We start from the raw sequence: 20,744 nt of genomic DNA, 5'->3' as shown, positions 1-20,744 counted from the left end.
TTACATAGGTTGCACACACCTATGTAACTACACACTGGAGGACGTACTTTCTTTTGAGGCACCAAGGATCCCAGACAGCAGAAGCACCAACATGTGAGCAGTGCCATGAGTGGAACCCATGGCAGCGTCATGCATAGAGAGCAGATGATTTTTGCCACCACATCGTCCTCTGAGCCCTTATTATCATTGTTCCTTGAAGTATTTTGACTTTGTGTTTTTTAGCAGGAGTAATATTTGGGAAGGAAGACGTTTTTAGCCTTTGAGCCTAACTTTGCATATATTATAGAGTATTAACACACTTATCTCTGCCTGTTAAATGACATTAGTGCTTCCTTATTATTATGACAACCGAAACACACTGCCATGTAAGGCACTGATGGATCAGAATACTGAAGTACTGAAGGGCATACTCATTCTGTTTTTTGGTTTTTTGGGGTTTTTTTTAGGTCATTTATGCAGTTCAGCGGCATCGTCGAACTCAAGTACAATGGCAAATTCTTTTGGAACAAGCATTTTACCTAGAAGATGTAGCCAAAAATGAAACTAGTGTTACCCATCAGTTTGTTCACACCTTTCAGTCACCGGAGCCAGAAAATAGATTAATTCAGTATTTTTATAATCCTACAGTTGGTATGTAGTTTGATACAAATTTCAGTTTATTAATGATAATTATTTTGAAGGAAGAAACAGAGTTTCACCAATTTGGCACTTCATCTGTATCTGTGTACAACATGTGTGTTGATATTATATATCTGATAGGCTCCCTACTTATAAACTATTTTACTTGTCATAAATATAAAATATGTTAGTTTCCATTGTTACTGTGCATATAACCAAAATTATATTTTAAAGTATATCAGGATATTAAGTATGTTTCATACTCATATTCTATGTTATGATAGTTTTTAGTGAAGCAAAATATGTATATTGAAAGAAACTTAAAGAAATGTGAGAGAGAGAAAGAGAGGAATGCATGTTCAAGAGAAAATACTGACTTTTCCAGAGGAGAGAAAGCCAATAATTAAAATTTTAAGCAATTTTACAAGTTTGGATCACTGCTTCATTCTCAAATTGCTGCTAAAATATTCTCCAAAGACGTTCTCTTTGATTATTTACATGTATTAGTCTGTTTACAAGATCTACACTCAAGAGTCATCATTGCTTTATTTTCCTTATTAATTATATGGCACTCCAGAATTTCAAATGCTTACTGATGAGGAGGAAGAACTTGCATAAATAAAAATTGCCAATAAACTAAGAGGAAAGCCAGGATTTCAGATTTCAGCCTCTCAGGATAGGGAATGTCTTGAAAAAGCGCTTGTCTAAAATACCATTTCAAACATCAACAATAAACTGGTCCTTGTGTTGGAGAAATAATACAGGGGTTGAGGCACTTGCCTTGCATTTTGTCAACCCTAGTTCTGTCCTGGTCCTCCAGGTATCACCAGTGTTAGCTCCCTGAACTCATAGCTAGGAATAAGCCTTGAGTACCACCTGGTGTGGCCCCAAGACAAAATACTGATTTTCACAAATACTGACTTGACCATTAGACTTCAAATAGGTTAGGTGTGACCTTACATAAAGTGGTAGATGGAAAGAAAAGTATAAAAACAGATGCAAGATCTACAGAGGTTAGAATTGGTGAAGTTACTTTCTTCCAGATTCTATTTTAAATGAAGCATAGAAGAGATTTTGGAAACTTGAGGAAAGGAGAGACGTTGTAAAATATTTGCTTAGGAGAGCGGGCATAGAATATTGGTGAATGATAACAGGTTAGCCAGTTACTGCTCAGTGTCCATTTGAAGCTAATGATTAAGAATTTAAAGGAGGAACAGTTAATCAGTTTGTTTCTTTAACTCTTGCAATGTGCCACTCCCTAGACGTAGACTCATTGAAGCTTGGGATTTGGATCTCTCCAGGCTGTGGCTTAGCTTAGCAAGTAGAGAGAAAGGAACGGAGAAAATAAATAATAGAAATCATAGTGTTGGTTATCCCAGAGACTCTGGAATCCAAGATAGGTTTGAGAAAGCAGTTAGGGGTACCAGGATGTTAAGGGATGTGAAGTGGTGTTAAACATTATAAAGGTGGTAAAATTAATGGACTGTTAGTCCAGGCAGAGTCATAATCAAACTTAGAATACTTGAAGAAGATTCATATTGAGTTTATAAAAAATGGTTATAAAGAACGGTTGGAGTTCTTGGCAGTGATTGGTATAGGGTGAATATGAGAATGAGTTGTTGAGGAAAGGTGAAGGAAACGATATTTGGAAAAGAGATCCAGAAGTGAAAATCCAGGGAACTGATAAGGTAGTTTATATAGATATTGAAATGGCTTGGAATTATGTAAGTTGAAAAGTGCGCCAGCTGCTCCAAGTCCTCACTGAATGAGGTTGATAATGTAGTTTTCTCAATTTTGTACGCACTTTTTTTTAAAAAAAATTTTATGTAGAAGTCAAACTTAGCTAAAAGTCTCCAATACAATACAAAGATTGTCATAATCTCCTGTCTTGGTTACTGTGTTTATTCTTTTTCTATTTATATTTTATTTATCTTTTCAGAGTTAAATGTCAGCATAATGCTTCTTTGATCCTAACCATTTCAGTGTATATTTTCTAGAAATTTGACTCTTTTTTTGAGGGGGGGGCGGGGCACTGCATGGGAGCTATTCCTGATTCAGTATTTAGGGAAGGTCACTCCCAGTGGTGCTGAGGGGACCAAATGGTGCTACGGATGAAAACTAGGGCTCCTGCATGCAAACACTTCAACCCTTTCATATCTCTCCCCAGTCCAAGAAATTTTCTTAGATTATATAATGATCAAATGATCAAAATTAGGAAAGTAACACCATTATAGTACTGTTACCTCCAGACCTTATTAAAAGTTTGCTAATCATTCTAGTACTATTCTTGAGGGGCAGGGGTAGATGGGGGGTGGGAATTCAGATAATGCATTGCATTCGGTTGTCATGTCTCTTTAATCTCTTTTCATCTGGCACAGTTTCTGTTTCTATTTATATTTTATGTCATTGACACTTTTTAAGAGTTTTAAAAGTTTTTATTGAGTGTCTTTAAGTTTAATGCTTCTCTGATAGAGGCAAGTTTTGCATATGGGTCAGCAGTTCTATAGTAGTAATATACTCTCTCAGTACTTCATGGTAGGAGATACCTGATGTCAGGTTGTTTCATATATGGTCAGTGAGCATTTGGTTAGGATGGTGTTGAACTAGTTCTGTCTTCATTTTATAATTGCTAATTTTCTCCTTTCAGTTATATGTCTTATATATAGATCTTTTGAAATAATGTAAATGCCCTGTTACTCTTCTGGTTTCCTTAATCATTTTTTCTTTTATCTTCCAGAATGGTACTGGGAATGTCTTTTGCGACCATGGTTTTATAGGATACTTGCTGTGGTTTTGTCCATCTTCTCTGTGATAGTTGTGTGGTCAGAATGCACTTTCTTTAGCACAAGGCCTGTCTTATCCCTCTTTGCAGTCTTCATACAGCTGGCCGAACAAACATATAATTATATTTATATTGAGGTTAGTTTATTTCATATATCATAAATCAATGTCAATTTATAGCTAATTCTTAAATGTTGTCTCTTTTCTCCATATACTTTTTCTGTTAATTATGAAAGTAGTAATGTTTCCCAGTAATATTATTCACATTTTCTAAATGAGCTTAATCAGTTTACCCACTCTATGAAAACTAAGAACTGTATTTGTGGAAAGAGGGAAGGTGCAAAATAGTGCAGTATTTTTAATGAGAATACTTTGATTCTGTTTATGCCAGTACGTATAGACTTAATGTGAAGAATTACCAGGTAATAGGACAATAGGCTCACTCAGAAGTGTATTTGAAACTATTAAATAGCATAGAAATGATTGAGTTGTAAAATTTTTAATGCAGTTTTATTTTCTTCTGTGACTAAAAGGAAGCTTACTATTTTAATTTTAGCTGGAAATAAGGACTAATACTTAGGATAGTATCTAAAATGCTGAAGTCTTAAATTATGTTTGTTTTTTTCCCCCCAGATTGCTTGCTTCCTTTCCATCTTTTTTCTAAGTATTTGTGTTTATTCTACTGTGTTCAGGATTCGTGTATTTAACTATTATTATTTGGCTTCACATCACCAGACTGATGCTTACAGCCTTCTTTTCAGTGGCATGTAAGTAGATTTTGTTTAGAAACAAAGGAAATGTCTCCATTGCTTGCATTCTTGTGAATCTCTTTTATTTCTTATCAATGATACCCGTGTTTCTGTGAGTTGCTTCATTAGTTTTAAGCATCAATTGTTTGTTATTGCTTGCTAAGTCCTGCTTGAAGTTTAAGATTAAAGGTATGCTAGTTTAGGAAGGAGAAGAAAGATATAGGGACTCCAAATTTATCAACTAGAGGTTTAATTAAAGATTTGTAAATAGTAGGAATATTTGGGAGTTTAGAGACTACATCAAACCTAGAGAGTGTTCTAAGATTCAGTGACCTCAAAATGAATTGCCTTGGTACTATCAAGAAAACCAAATGTATTTATTTTCACTAAGATGATTTTTAAGAGTTTGTGGTACCAAGGATGGATCCCAGAACCTCACACATACAGGGTATATGCTCCAACACTGAGCTATATTCTCCAGTTTAACAAGTTTGCAGAGAGGACTCCAGCAAGGTTACATAATTTATTATTTATACTTACTGTTATGTCGGTCATATTAAATATCTACAAAGACTGAACTTAGGGAAGTTCACTGAGAAATTGATTTAAAATACATTATCAATACTTTTTAGAAAAACCTTTGTATACCCCCAAATTACAGACTCATAGAAAGTCGCAAATATAATACACAGAGCCCTATTAACCTTCCCTCACCTCCTCCAATAGATTTTTGTAGAGCTCTTATACAATATCAGAATCAGGAAATTTACATTAATACTTTATTGTTAGAGACCTTATTTAGTTCACTCAATTCTTTGTGTGTGTGTGTGTGTGTGTGTTGTGTAGATTGTTTAATCACTATAATTAAGACATGCAGCTCTTCTATTACTACAAAAGAGCTTTTGTTATTACCTCTTTGTTTTGGCATCCTTTCTTAATTTTTCTTTACCCTTAATTTCTGACTCTGTAAATTAACAAGTTTCTCTTTTTATCTGGGCAAAACTGAACTCTAACAATTCCTAATGTCTGTAATTGTCAGAGACTTGATAAAGTGCAATTTCAGATCTTTTATGAACTGAGTACAATTCACTTTGATACCAGTGTTGTCATCCTGCTGAGACAGAGTGCATAGATGCAGACTTGAAAGAAGGGCATGCAGAGGTATTCCACAAATTTTTGGGATAAGCAGTTGGCAAACACGAACAACCTAAGCAGATAACAGTGCCTAGAGTTTTGCCATGTAGGTGTTGCTAATTTTGGAGCAAACTGGTTATTAGGATTTTCAGACTGGATACAAAGTAAATAAGGGCAGTTCACATTAAGAATTCAAATGTGAAGGAGGCAGAGATAGCCCATGGGAGTCCTGGGTTCAATCCTTGACACCACATTGTCCCCTGAGCACCCCTGGGAGCAGCCCTTTCGCATACAGTGACACCCTAAACCAGAAAAAAAATTACATATATGTATGTGTGTATGCATATATATGTATATATTTTTAAATGTAAGTGGCCCAAGTATGACTCAGTGGTAGCGCACCTCGTAGACATGAGGCTTTGAGTTTGATCCCTCGCATTGCCACACATGCTGAGTAGAATGCTGGTAGCACTGCTGTTTGTGATAGTACCATAGCAAGACATGTGTGTATGAGCACCACAGCCCAATGTGTGATCCCCAGCAAGCACTGCAACCAAAATGTGTGTGAGCACTACAACTAAAGGGTGTCCCTGCTAACTACCACAGGCAAGTTTTTCTAACTCTGGAGAGCTGAGCAATGGTAACAGCAAAGGGCAGGGAAGGCTGAAAATTATTTTAAATATTTAAAATTTAAGATAAGAGAGACAGTATATCTTAGAGTGCTTGATTTGCATGTGGTTGATCCTGATCCAATCTTTGGCTCTGTCTGTGTTCCCCCACTCACTGCCAGGACTTATCCCTGAGCACAGAGCCAGATGTCAGCCCTAAGAATCACTGGCTGTGATCCAAAACCCATTGTCCTCCACTATTTAAAATTAAAAGTGTACTACAAGAAAAAAATATTAGTTACAATTATCTGAAATAATGTTAGTAATTTTCAGTATAATATTAAATGTATTTTCAACTTTATTTTTGCTATATTCTAATTTATAAATGCTTATTGCAGGTTGTTTTGCCGTTTGACTCCTCCATTATGTCTTAACTTCTTGGGTTTGACCCATATGGATTCATCCATCTCTCACCAGAATACACAGCCCACTGCCTATACATCTGTAAGTATAGTCAGAAACAACTTTTTAGGACTGGAGAAATAGGTCAGTGGGCAGAAAGGGTTGCTTTGTTTGCAGAATGCCTGGGTTTGATTCCTGGCACCACATGGTCCACTGAGCACTGATGGAAGAAATCCTGAGCACCAATTCAAGAGTGAAATTTCTTTTAATTCTGGGAAAAGAGCTCTATACATTATCATGATTTTTAGTAGGTAAAATTGTCATTTAAAAATTAGCTTTTAAAAAATTTAAAGATTGCTGATGACCAATAAAATTGATTTTATTCTCTTATTTTAAAGTGTTTCACATAAGTTGTACAACTGACAACCTGTATATAGGCCTGAACTATGATATTAGATTTCATATTTACTGTCTTAGTACACAAAATATTCATTAATATGGAATGCTGTTTTATTTATATTAAACCTTAATAAACAAATTAAGATATAACTGACTATAGGATAACATTGTGTTTGTTCCTTTAGCCTTGCTGCCTGGAACTTAGTTTACCTTAAAGCAGTGTCCGTTCTGTATGGACACAGGAAGACAGTTAATATTATGCTTTGTAACTTGGGAGCTTATTGACTCCAATAATATTTACTCTTGGGCATCTGCTTTCTCAACTCAGTTGCCCTTGTTCCTAGCACCCTAAAAGCAGGGACCCGACAAGGGACAGAATGAACCCAGAGCAAGCTGTGAGCCACCCTGGCATCGAAATGGGCCAGGCCAAAGCACCACGATACTCAACTATAAATTGAGAGCATGGTCACACATATGCTGTCATGATCCGAAGGTAATGAGACTAGGACCCTGCTGGGGTTAGGAAGACTAACCTGGTCTGAGGACTGTGGTGTGGAATATGTAGTGAAATGTCTTCAGGAAGAACCAAACTTTAAGTTTAATATCTATCTTACTGTGCTCATACAGAATGATATTGCTAGAAATACTAGAAGTAGATTTACTACAACTAATTAAGTGGATTATTAGCTGAGGAAAGAAGGAAGCAACACACCATGGATGGGATTCCACCCTTAAGTGGATCTCCTCGTAATCTGGAGTAATCTCCTTAGATGAGATTTTGTTAATCTCCTGGAGAAGTGGTTTTACCCGTCTTTGTTGATTTGTTAATGTTCAACTCATCTATGTGTCACCGCCCTATGTGATTGCTATATAAACTAAGACTATAAGAGAAGTAGGGGAGAAGACACAGAAGAGGGGAGAAGACAGAAGTGGAGAGAAGACAGAAGCAAGGAGAACACACAGAAGCAGGGAGAAGACGCAGAAGCAGAGCACAAAGCAAAAGAGAATCAGGGAGTCATCGGAGCCAGAAGCAGGGGAAAGAAAGAGCACAAAGCAAGTGGGGCTCCAGAGACTGAAGCAGAAAGGCTCCAGAGAGAGAGATCAGAAGAAGAGAGATTGGAAGAGACCAGGAGATGCCAGAGACAGAGGTCAAAAGAGACCAGAGGAGAGACTACAGAGACAGAGTCAGAGATAGAGAGACAGACAGAAGAGAATACAGTGGCACACACAGAAGCAGAGCACAAGGAGGGGCATGCCGATCTGGTCCATACACTGTGGCTCAAGAGCACTGAACTCAAGCAGCAAGAGAGAGAGAGCACACTGCCCTAGAGAGCCCGTGAACAACACACATCACATCCCCCTTTCCGCGCTCACTCATCTTTGTGTCTTTTACAACTGACATAACATTTACTAATTTAAGGCATAAAATATACTGAGTTGTTATGTACTGTTAAATGTTTACATAATTTAATTACTATTCACTTCACATTGTTACATTTTTTTAAATTGTGACGAGAATTTAAAAATCAGTTCATCAAATATGTTTGTTTCTGCTTTTTATAGTTAAAATCTATTGAACTTTTTATGGACCAGTGTTCTAAAAATGTAAAAGAATAAAAAATGTAGAATTTTACTGATTAATTTTTTTTCTTGCTCTTCAGATTATGGGTTCCATGAAAGTTTTATCCTTTATTGCAGATGGGTTCTATATATATTATCCTATGTTGGTGGTAATTCTGTGCATTGCTACTTATTTTAGGTAAGAAAATTAATATTTTTCTTCATACTGTTAGTCTGATCTAGATATCCTTTCTCCTTAGAGCTCTTTAAACATCTGTTCATTGGATTTTGATTGTTTCATTGTTTCTGTGAGGGAACTAGGGACCCTTTTAAAAGATTGCTTGAGTTATTAGGTCAGATTTCCCTTTTTAAAAAACGGAGGGGAGGAAACTTAATCAATTTTGAATAATTAAGTTACAAAGTGAGAGGAGTAATTGCAGAATCTTAACTCTTTAAATCCTTGTCTTTGAAACTGACAACCTGTAGGTTATAAACCATCTCCTATTCCCTGCCTAGTGCAGCTTTTATCTAGAAATATTAATTGATGTTAGGTTTTTCTTCAAATTATCATTAGGTTTCTAGATGATTCAGACTTCAGTCAATGCAAAGATTCAAATAGAAAGCTTTTGTAATTAGGCAGTATATATAGTATATGTGGACTGGAGCAATAGCACAGTGGGTAGGGCGTTTGCCTTACACGCAGCTGACCTGGGTTCAATTCCTCTGTCCCTCTCGGAGAGCCTGGCAAGCTACCAAGAGTATCTTGCCCACATGGCAGAGCCTGGCAAGCTACCTGTGGCGTATTCAGTATGCCAAAAACAGTAACAAGTCTCAAAATGGAGATGTTACTTGTGCCCGCTCAAGCAAATAAATGAACAACAGGATGACAGTGCTACAACAGTGCATATAGTATATAAGACTGGAGAGTATATACATGATCTGCCTTTTTTGGTTTGATATTTTTGTTTTGGAACCACAACAGTGCTCAGGCTGGGGCTGGAGCAATAGCACAGCGGGTAGGGCATTTGCCTTGTACGCAGCCAACCCAGGTTCAATTCCCAGCATCCCATATGGTCCCCTGAGCACTGCCAGGAGTAATTCCTGAATGCAGAGCCAGGAGTAATCCCTCTGCATTGCCGGGTGTGACCCAAAATGCAAAAAAATAAAAAATAAAATAAAATAAAAAAAAAAACCCAAACCAAAAAACAGCAGTGCTTAGGCTTACATCTGGTTTTGTGCTTCAGGATCATTTTTGGCAGTGCTCAAGAGACTATGTGTGTTAGGGATTGACCCAGGGTTGGCCACATACAAGACAAACCCCTCAACCCGTACATAGTATCAGTCTGGCCCTGCTTTTTTCTTTCTTCTTCTCCTTCTCCTCTTCTTCTTCTCCTTCTTCCTTCTTCTTCCTTCTTTCTTCCTTTATTTTTCTGGTTTTTGGGCCACACCTCCTTTTTTTTTTAAATAGTGTGAGTGGTAGAATCTTGGCAGAGGGCAGAGGTAAGACTCAAGAGGAATTTAAGGACAAAGGTGCTTGACTTTTTTTTTTTTTTTTTTTTTTTTTTTTTTAAATTTTTATTAAATCACCATGTGGAAAGTTACAAAGTTCTCCGGTTTATATGTCAGTTATACAATATTCAAACACCCATCCCTTCACCAGTGCCCATATTCCACCACCAGAAACCCCGGTATACCCCCCGCCCCCACCCCCTACCCCCTACTGTATAACTAATGAATTTCACTTCGTTTTTTCTTTACCTTGATTACATTCCATAATTCAACACAAAACTCACTATAGTTGACATAACTCTCTCTCTCTCTCTCTTTTTTTTTTCTCTTTTTCCTTTTCCCTTTATTTTTTTTCTTTTTCCCCCTCATCCCCCTTCCTGCGCCTCATAGTATGGTGTACGCCACGCCACGTCGGCCAGCGTGGGGCTTTTGCTTAGTTCACAGTCCAGAGGTGGCTGCTACATTAAAAACCTTCAATATTTTCAACAAAAACTTACTGTTATTATTTGGAGTTTCCCCCCAAGTCAGACCTGTTCAAATGGAACCAATTCACATTGCTGACAATTATAAATGTTAAGTCGCGCGGACGCGGCAGCGTCCGCGCGGTTTTGGGTTTCTGTATAAAGTCCAGGGAGAATTCTGCCAGAAATTACATAGCCCAGCTCACAGTCCCAGTGCATTGCTGTAAGAAGTCTCTGAATTCAAAGTCTTTAGGCGCCGCAGAGGGTCCGATTCGCGCTCAGCAGCTCCGGGTTTATCTGGGCCGAGGGCGTGCCGGTTACGCCCCCTTCCCATGAGTTCCTGGGAGCCCCCAAAGTAAAATCCGAATACCTGTGGGTCTGGAATCAGAAGATGGCGCCTGCCACATGGTGCCGCCAGCCCGCCGCTTTCCATGCAGGAAGACAGGGTGGGGGGGGAAAAAATCCACCCCCAGCAGCACCGAGTTGTAGCCCAGTTTGGTGTCCCAATGCATTGCTCTCCGGTGCTGCGCTGGATGCCCGAATGTGTTACATCTTTGGAGTCAAAGTCTTTAAGCGCCGCAGAGGGTCCGATTCGCGCTCAGCAGCTCCGGGTTTATCTGGGCCCAAAGGTGCTTGACTTTTAAGGTAGGGTGCTTGCTTTGCACATGGCCAACTCAGATTAAATCCCTGGCAGCCCATATAGTCCCCCTGAGCCGGGAATGATCCCGAGCACAGAGCCAGGAGTAATCCTGAGCACTGTCAGGTGTGCCCCTCAACCCCAACATAATAGATGTTTTTGTAATTTGGGGAAATAGCATGAAGGAGTGCAGGCTTTGCATGTGGGAGCCCCTGGTTTGCTCCCCAGTGCATGGGTCCCTGGCCACCATTGGAAATGATCTAAAACAAAATAAGAAATATTTTGTTGGGGCTAGAGAGATAGTGTAGAGGTTATTGCACTTGCCTTGCATGTAGATAACCCCAGATTTGGCCCTAGTACCTAGTACCATATATGGTTCCCCAAGTATCAATATGACTGATCCCTGAGCAGAGTCAGGAGAAAACTCAAGTACTCGTGAGAGTGATCCAAACCTATGTATTCAAGTACTTGCTACCCAAAACCTAAACACACACACACGGTACACCCCAAATACCACTCTTTAAAATATGTTTTTTGTGGGGCTTGCACACAGCCAACTTAGATTCTGTCCCTAACATCCCATATGTCCCCTGAGCATCTCCAGAAGTAACTCCTGAGTGCAGAGCTGGCAGAACCCCTGAGCATTTCCTGCTGTGGCCCAAATAACAAAAACTAACAACTACAACAAAAAGGCATTATACGGATCAGGTAATGGATGGGATAGTTCTTTGTCTACTCTAAAATTTTAATTCCTTAAAATCATCAAGAATTATCATGTCTAAAGCAATCAATTTAAGTATAGTTTTAGACTTACTTAGTATCAACTAATTAGACAAATTTTGCCAGTGTCTTTAATGAATTAAAAACTTTGTATTCCTTAATTTGCAAAGTATTTCTCAAGATATCCTGTTATAAAAATATAGGAAGCAATGACCAACCATTTAAGTGGCATTTTAATGGGTTTATGGTGCTAGAATTGGTCTAATTTCCAGTTACTAGTAGCACAGTGTTAGTCAGTTTTAGTATTTAGACTTAACTAAAGTGTAAGGCTTTTTTTTCTGACAGAAATGATCTCATGTGCAATTTTTCATCCTGGGGTCTAGAATACCCACAATTATTTTAAATAAAGATGGTAAAAGTTAAAGTAAAATAATTAGTAGGACCACCTACCTGTGAAATTTCTATTTTATTCAATATTAAGTCCTAAACATTTCTTACATATTGAAGCAAACATTCATTAAGAATAAAACAGAATTTTGCACATTGTTAATGTTAAAATGATAGATATTTGCTTTATATATTTCACTGTATTTGATTCCTCCCAACTTACATATTCCTGCATTCTTACTTTCTTCTACTTCCTTTTTCTCCCTTTATATGTTCACACTTTTGTTTTATGAGGGGAAGTGAGTAGGGGACATGAGTGGAGGTGTTGGGCCACAGCCAGTGGTGTTCAGGGCTTACTCCTGGCTCAGGACCCAGGGATCACTCCTGGCAGTGTTGCGGGACCATCTGAGGATCAAACCCAGGTCATCCACGGGCAACACAAGCACCCTACTCACTGTACTATCGCTCCATCCCCCATGCTTCTGTCTTTTGAAATAGTTCGAGGTGAAAATGTTTAAGAATAAGGTAATAAGAACTTGGTGTTTGTTTTGTCTTGATTTAAAATTTCAACCCCAAAATTGATATTTGCAAGATATCTAGCCCTTTGAACCTCTGTTTCTTAATAAAAGTGATATTTGTATCTTAGATCATTACTCCCTAGATTACTGATTTAGGAAGGATATCAATTCAGGATCAGCCAGGTGGAAGGAGATTCATACGGCCAGGTATAAGGAAAAGATACAGAACCTGAATTTTCAGGCTCTTCATTATCTTTAGACGTACTTGAGTTCTCTAACTTGGAAAAAAGTTCTCTGAAATCCCTTCTTTAGGGTTTTCTTGAAACTTCGTTACATAGGCATGATTGATTAACTCATTGACCATTTGGCAGTTGGATTTAACCACCAGCCTTTCTTTCCTCTCTGGAATCCAAGGGGCTAGAACTGAAAATTCTAACCATGTAACTATACTTAAAGTTCATATGGCAGTCAGTCCCCTTTCTTAAAGATTTCTTCACAAGTAAACTCATTAACATCAGGAAACATCTTTGACACAGCCTGCATTTCTGACCCAATTCAGGATTTTTGGAGCTGTTAATCAGAAACTAACAGAATACGATATATATGCATATACATATATATGTATGTGTGTCATATTGAAAATACATATATATATGTTTCTCATATATATCATATGAGAAACAAAATTTAGTAGTCTGGATGGCAAAAGATGTGCATTTCTTTTTTTTTTTAATTTTATATTAGTGAATCACCGTAGGGTACAGTTACAGATTTACAAACTTTTGTGCTTGCATTTCAGTCATACAGTGATCAAGTACCCATCCTTCTACCAGTGCCCATTCTCCACCACTAATGATCCCAGTATCCCTCCCACCACCCCACCCTCTCCCCCCCACCCCACTCTGCCTCTGTGGCAGTGCATTCTCTTTTGTACTCTCTTTCCTTTTGGGTGTTATAGTTTGCACTAGAAGCGTTGAGTGGCCATTGTGTCCGATCTATAGTCTACATTTGATTCACATCTCCCAACCCAACCTTGTCCTCCAAATACCCTTTACTTGGTGTTCCCTTCTCTATCTGAGCTGCCTTTTCCTCCAGCATTTGAGGCTGGCTTCCAAGCCATGGAATAAAGATATTCATTTTATAAGGATCATGGTTTTACAAGTACATACTCTTTGTCAGTGGAATACTACTTAAAAAAACTTCTTAGATAGGAATCTCATAAAAATATATATAAATCTCTTAACTGTCCATAATTACTAATAATAAAACATAGGCTTCTTTGGGGGTAATAGTACGAAAGAAAAAACAATTTAAGCAGTCACCATGTGAAATAATGCTTGTCTTTTCAAAAATCTATTTTTTATTAGTTTGGGAACTCGTTGTTTGAATCTACTTGGTTTCCAGCAGTTCATGGGAGATAATGACATGACGTCAGATTTGGTTGATGAAGGAAAAGAATTAATCAGACGAGGTAAGATTTGTCTTTTATATAAATAAAGGATAAAATGGTAAGGCTCGAAGTTTATATATATATAACTTATAATTTTAATATTTCTTAAGAAATTACAAATTTATTTTATTTTAGAATTTGTATATATTAAAATATATTTATTCCGTTGCCTTTAAGAAACTCTGAAAGAAACTATTGGTGTGTTTGCAACTAAATAATGCCCTTGCATCTTTGCTTTGAAATAGATTTTCCAAGTGACCTATAAAGCTCATTTATTTTAGAGGCATTGTTTTTAAACATTCTCTCTACTTGGTTCTGGTAGCTTCTGTGTGTTGACAGTTAAATATCACCAAAATGTTTGGTAGCTCCAGAATAAGCAGGTTATAACCTTTATATGCTCTCATAACTAGGTAGTAACTACATGGTATGATGGTTCTGTTTTTTGTTGTTGGCTTTTTTTTTTTATTACATCCTCTGGGAATTTGTTGAATACTGAGTAATATTTTCAAGAGTAGGATTATAAGTCAGATGATATTTAAAGAAATAGTACTAGAATCATGGAGCTTATAGAATATAGTTTATAAGGGACCACTGATTATATAGCCTGAAGCGAATAAGGAAAAATACCTTCCACAAAAAGAAGAGAAATGAGACTTCATTTCCAAGACAAAACACACAAAAGAATTCAGGAGAAGCACATTTCAGGTCACCTTGAGGAAAACGTTTTCCTCATAAAAATGATTTAGACAGAGCCTAAATGCCATCTGCAAAAAATAAAGTTTTATATATGTCATTAAGTGGCCTTGAGATCAGTATTTCTCAACCAGGGGCCATATGACCTTCTTGTTACCACCAGGATATTCCATGGTGGCCACAGGTGTAAATCACACAAAGGGGGAAGGGGGGACATGGCAAGGGACTAGGGGGTCATCTGGTAGGCAGACCATAGAAAGGAAACAAAGTTGGAAGGTGACTATGGTCCGGAGAGGTTGGAACACTGCTCTAGACAGACCCTTTTCAACAATAGCCTATTACTTTGGACTTCTAATAACTTAAAGAAAATTGACCACAGCCTGATACCTTTACTTCATTTACTTTACATCTAATTTTAAACCATGTTGTATCAAGTTTAAGACCACTTTTCTCTCTCTAGAGAAGAGGAAAAGGCAAAGACAAGAGGAAGGTGAAAATCGAAGAAGAGTAAGTACAGTACTTATTTAATTGCCATAACCTAAAGATCAATGTTAAAAATCTTATCTGATTTAGAACAATTGACTAAAAACTGCAGAAGGGTAGGGAAAAGATGTATTTTCATTTTGTTTCATTTGCCATACTAGGGGTTGAACTGAAGCCTTATTCATGCAAGGCATGCACTTTACTATCCACATTACATGCATGTAATGTGGATGGTATATGCATTACATGTACCACATTAAATGTATTTTACCTCCAAAAAATTCTCAGCTCCACAGTTTGCCAAAATTGAAGTGAACTGCTTAACTTATATCATTGACTAAGAACCAAAATTCATTAGGATGATTTATTTAGAATGAAACCCAACAGTGCAAAAGAGGTTGAATAAGGTGACCTCTGGTTCCTTTCAAGTCTAAGAATGGGCCGAATAGAATCTCAGTTTTTATGGTTGAGTGCTCTTAAGGCTACATACAATGCTACATGGTTTATCTTCTAATTAAGTTTGTATACAACTTTAATTTTGCTATTGAAAATTACTTTGAGGGCTTCATCATTATAGATGATTTGTGTTGAGAAAAAGTGTGTTAACATCCCACTGATTTTTTCTTTCTTTTTCTTTCTTTCTTTCTTTCTTTCTTTCTTTCTTTCTTTCTTTCTTTCTTTCTTTCTTTCTTTCTTTCTTTCTTTCTTTCTTTGTTCCTTTCTTTCTCTTTCTTTCTTTGTTTCTTTCTTCTTTCTCTTTCTTTCTTTCTTTCTTTCTCTTTCTTTCTCTTTCTTTCTCTCTTTCTTTCTCTCTTTCTCTTTCTTTCTCTTTTTCTTTCTCTCTTTCTTTCTCTCTCTTTCTCTCTCTCTGTCTCTCTTTCTGTCTCCCTCTTTCTCTCTTTCTCTCTTTCTCTCTTTCTCTCTTTCTCTCTTTCCTTCTTTCTCTCTTTCCTTCTTTCTCTCTTTCCTTCTTTCTTTCTTTCTTTCTTTCTTTCTTTCTTTCTTCCTTTCTTCCTTTCTTTCTTTCTTTCTTTCTTTCTTTCTTTCTTTCTTTCTTTCTTTCTTTCTTTCTTCCTTTCTTCCTTTCTTCCTTTCTTCCTTTCTTTCTTTCTTCCTTCCTTCCTTTCTTTCTTTCTTTCTTTCTTTCTTTCTTTCTTTCTTTCTTTCTTTCTTTCTTTCTTTCTTTCTTTCTTTCTTTCTTTCTTTTCTTTCTTCGAGGTTCTCTGGCAGTGCCCTGCACCATTAGGGCTATTACTCAGCAATACCTTTGAGGCCATGCAGTGCCAGAGTTCAAACTCAGGGCCCTGTGCTTCTCAGACATGGGATCCAGCCCTCACTCCCTTTCCCAGTATTCCATTGATAGTTTATAATAATGAAATAAACTTAAAAATTGTAAGATTGCTTTTAAAAGATGGAGGAATTAGATAAAATAGACATAACTAGCAAAAAATGTCTACAAAGGACTCATTTGTAAAGCTTAATTTTAGAAATTATTATAGTCTTATAGAAATGAGAAAAACTGACCATAATTTTCTTTCCTTTTTTAAAAAAATTAAATATTAAGGCACCGTGATTTACATAGTGACTCATAGTTGAGTTCCAAGTGTACAGTATTCCAATGTCAATCCCATCACAAGTGTTAATTCATTCACCAGTGTCCCCAGATTCCCTCCCATCCCCAACCTGCCTCCTGACAGGCATATTTTAAAGTTTTGTCATTGTAGTTTGGATCTCATGCTCACAGTATTGTTGGCTCTGTAGTTTAGATATATGCATATAACACACACCTCTGTACCACTGATGTGCTTGAGGACCCTTACCTCATCCCTTTATCCCCCACCCATTTCTCCTTACTCCCTCTACTTTGCTTTCTTTTATTCCCTGTCCTTCTCATTTGTACGTTAAATGAGTCAGAAGAAGAACAAATGCCAGATGATCTCACCTGTTTTATATATAATAACAGGAAGGGTTGCATGGTATCAAAGGGACATACCCAGATTATCCTTAACCTCTGAATTTTAAAAGTGTACTGTGCTACTTATAATTGATGTTTTTGTTTGATAAAAAGGATGAAGTATTTATTATCTATGCAATTGTTTGTGCTAATAATGTATTATCTTCTTCTTGTAAGTTCTTTATATATTTGTGTTTCTTTCCAAGGAATGGAAAGAACGTTATGGACACAATAGAGAGGATTCTACTAGAAACAGAAATGTTCACGTTGACCCAAAAGAGTCGAACTTCTCAGATAATAGCACCAACCGATGTAAGTCATTTACTTATCCATTTGTTTATTGATTATACGTGGGTTGGTCAACAATAGTTGAATCATAAAAAGTAAACAAAGTATCTGGAGGGTAAAAACAGAAAGCATTAGTATTTGTAAGTGGTAAGTAAAAGCACACTGTTTTTGTGCATTATGTTTGAAGTTCAAATGTCACAAATTCAAATTCACCTTTTCCTTTTTTCTCTTTTATTGATGTGTTCTTATTTTTTAATAAAAATGCTTAATCACCCTGATTTGTTAATATTGTTAATCTTAGGGTTTCATGAATACAAATACCTACCCTACACCCTCCACTAGTCCCCTTCCTTCCATCACTGTCTCATTGTTCTCCCACCCTCCTCCCTCTGTCTCCCCACCTTAGTAAGCTAAGTTCTATAGACAAGTTCTTGGGTTCTGTTACTTTTGGCCATTAGTTTTCTTCTTACTCTGGGTTTTAATATTCCACATATGAGGGGTCATTGTCTATTTGTCTCTCCCTCTGACTGACTTCACTCAGCTGTGATACCTTCTGATAGCCCTGTTACATCTTCATAGGGGTAAATATCATGCTTTCTTCTTATAGCTGAGTAGCATTCCATTGTGTATATCTACTAGTTTCTTTATCTAGTCATCCACTCTTGGACTCCAGATTGTTTCCAGAGTTTGGCTCTTGTGAATAGTGCTGGACACAGAAGCACAAATATATTTTCTGAGTAGAGTTTTTGGATCCTTGGGGCAGAAGTGGGATTGCTGCGTTATATGGAAACTGAATTCTTAGTTCTTTGAGAAGTGTCCATACTGTTTTCCAAAATAGATCTAATCAGTTCAACATTCTTGCCAGCGGTAGATGTGGGTTCTTTTATCCCCGCATCGATACCAACAGTAGTTGCTTTTGGTGTTTTTGATGTGTACCAGTCTTATTGGTGTGAGGTGATATCTAATTGTTTTGATTTGCATTTCCTTGATGATTAGTGTTTTTATATAGCAGTTGGTATATCTTACTAGCAATTGGTATATCTTCTCTGAGGATGTTTCTATTCATCTCTTCTCCCCATTTTTCAATGAGATGTTTGTTTTGTTCTTTTTTAAGTTCAACAGTGCTTTATATATCTTGGAAATTAACCCTTTGTTAGATAGGTGGTAGGCAAGTATTTTCTCCCAGTCTATGAAGTGTCTCTTAATTACAGTCATAGTTTCTTTTGTGGTGCAGAAGTTTCTTAATCTGATGTAGTCCCATTTGTTTGCCTGGCCAGTGGCACTGTTTTTTTTTAAAGTTCCTTTGGATTAAATGTCATAAAATTCCTTTTTCTTTTTAATTTTGTTTTATTTTAAACTATTTTATGTTGTCTCATTTTTGGTTTGTCTCTTATTTATCGTCAAGTTTTGTTTTGGGACCACACCCAGCAGTGCTCAGAGCTTACTTCTGGCTATTTCCTCATTATAATTTATGAATTAAGGTCAGATTCTGAGTTTCTTTTTTTTTTTTTTCCGTTCCCCTGATTCTGAGTTTCTTAATCCATATATTTTTCTTGAAGTAAGATAATTTTAATTGAAACTTATTTAGAAATGTAAGATGAGAGAATAGAGAGAAATATGTGCTTGAGAGAGAACACAGGTTTCTCCAGAGTGGCTATTAGCAACCAAAGAAACATAGAGTCAAACATGTGAGACACATGTCCAAGGTAGAAGACGGGCTTGAGAAACAAACCTCTTCACTCCATTTTAACTGGTTTTTGTGCATGGTGTCAGCACTGTACGTTAATTTTTTCAAATGTGACTGAACAATTTTCCCAACATTTGTTGGAGAGGTTTTCCTTACTCACTTCAGAATTTTGCTAAAATGAGTAAAATTTAAAAGTGAAAAATAAGTTAAAGCTGCAGATTTACATGAATAAAATATCAAATTAAATTAAAATTAAAAAGCAAAGGACAAGAGGCTGGAGAAATAGTACAGTGGATTGGGTGCTTGCTTTGCACAGGGACAACCCAGCTTCAATCCCCAGTACCACATATGATCATCTGAGCACCAATAGGGGGATCCCTGATCGAATATCCTGAAGTAAGCTCTGAGCACCACTGGGTGTGGCCCCAAAACAAAACTAGACAGTAAATAAAAGAGAAACCAAAGATGAGACAACATAAAATAGTTTAAAATAAAATGAAATGAAAAAAGAGAATAAATGTAATTAAAAGTAGAAAAAAGAAGTTACAAAAATTAAAATTGAAATAAACTTTAAAATATTTGAAAATTAATAATTACAAATGAGTCTGGAAACAGTGTTTCACTTGACTGAGCACATACTTTAATAATTGAGGTCTAGGTTTTGTTTCTGATTCCATTTGATCCTTGGGGCTCAAAGCAGTGAAGCATCTCAGAACTGCCAGGTGTGGCTTCAAACCAAAAAAAGTTACAGAAAAACATTACAAATAATGAAACATAGATACAGTAAGCAAAGTTAATTTTTTAAGTCAAAGTATAAAATTAAGGAAAATAAAATTTAAATATTAAAATCTAAATGGAATAAACAACAAAATAGCACTGTAGTCCTATTGTTCATTGATTTGCTCAAGTGGGCACCAGTAACATCTCCATTATGAGATGTTGTTGTTACTGTTTTTGGTATATCGAATACACCACAGGTAGCTTGCAAGGCTCTGCGGTGCGGGAGGGATACTCTTGGTAGCCTGCCGGGCTCTCTGAGAGGGACAGAGGAATCGAACCTGGGTCGGCCGCGTGTAAGGCAAACGCTCTACTTGCTGTGCTCTTAACTCCAGCCCCTTGAAATTTTAAAATGTAAAAAATAGGGAGTGAAGCAATAGCATGATGTGTAGGGTGCTTGCCTTGCACATAGTCATCGTGGGTTCTGTCCCCAGCACTTCATGCTTATGATTCCATATGGTTCCCTGAGTACTGCCAGGAGTGGTCCCTGAGCTCAGAGCTAGGATTAAGCCCTGATACCATGCAGGTATAGCCCAAAAAACAATTTAAATTTTTTGGCTTATTTTGCTAGTATTATTTAATTGTTTATTTTATTCATTTTACCTAATTAAATTTTTTTAAAATTATTGTCCTTTAGTTATTTTGCTTTGTTATGTTTTTGTTTCATTTACTTTAATTTTGTGTTTATTTTATCCTTGTATATTTTTTCTTTTTAACTTTACATGTTTCTATTTAAATTTGATATATTCCAATTTAATTAAATTTTACTTAAATTGCATTTCTCTTAAAATTTTATTGTATGTATTAAATTTTTTTATTGTATATATTTTCGATTCCTCCACCCCTCTTGGAGAGCCAGACAAGCTACCAAGAGTATCTCCCTCACATGGCAGAGCCTGGCAAGCTACCCATGGTGTATTCAGTATGCC

The 20,744-nt window shown here is 36.8% G+C and overlaps 1 protein-coding gene across 2 annotated transcripts in view; it reads left to right on the top strand.

Moving 5' to 3' along the window:
• The window catches only part of LMBRD2 (LMBR1 domain containing 2), a 52,276-nt gene that overhangs the window by 23,374 nt on the left and 8,158 nt on the right, over positions 1-20,744 (top strand). For both annotated transcript variants that reach the window (XM_055137032.1, XM_055137039.1), the window contains exons 9-16: positions 447-630; positions 3,356-3,537; positions 4,033-4,166; positions 6,289-6,394; positions 8,353-8,450; positions 13,851-13,954; positions 15,087-15,133; positions 17,270-17,375. In XM_055137032.1, coding sequence (XP_054993007.1) covers positions 447-630; positions 3,356-3,537; positions 4,033-4,166; positions 6,289-6,394; positions 8,353-8,450; positions 13,851-13,954; positions 15,087-15,133; positions 17,270-17,375 — 961 coding nt within the window. The remainder of the gene's footprint in view (positions 1-446; positions 631-3,355; positions 3,538-4,032; positions 4,167-6,288; positions 6,395-8,352; positions 8,451-13,850; positions 13,955-15,086; positions 15,134-17,269; positions 17,376-20,744) is intronic.

Source organism: Sorex araneus, chromosome 1, assembly GCF_027595985.1.
Source record: "Sorex araneus isolate mSorAra2 chromosome 1, mSorAra2.pri, whole genome shotgun sequence".
NCBI lineage: Eukaryota > Metazoa > Chordata > Mammalia > Eulipotyphla > Soricidae > Sorex > Sorex araneus.
This window is presented reverse-complemented; position numbering and strand designations above follow the sequence as displayed.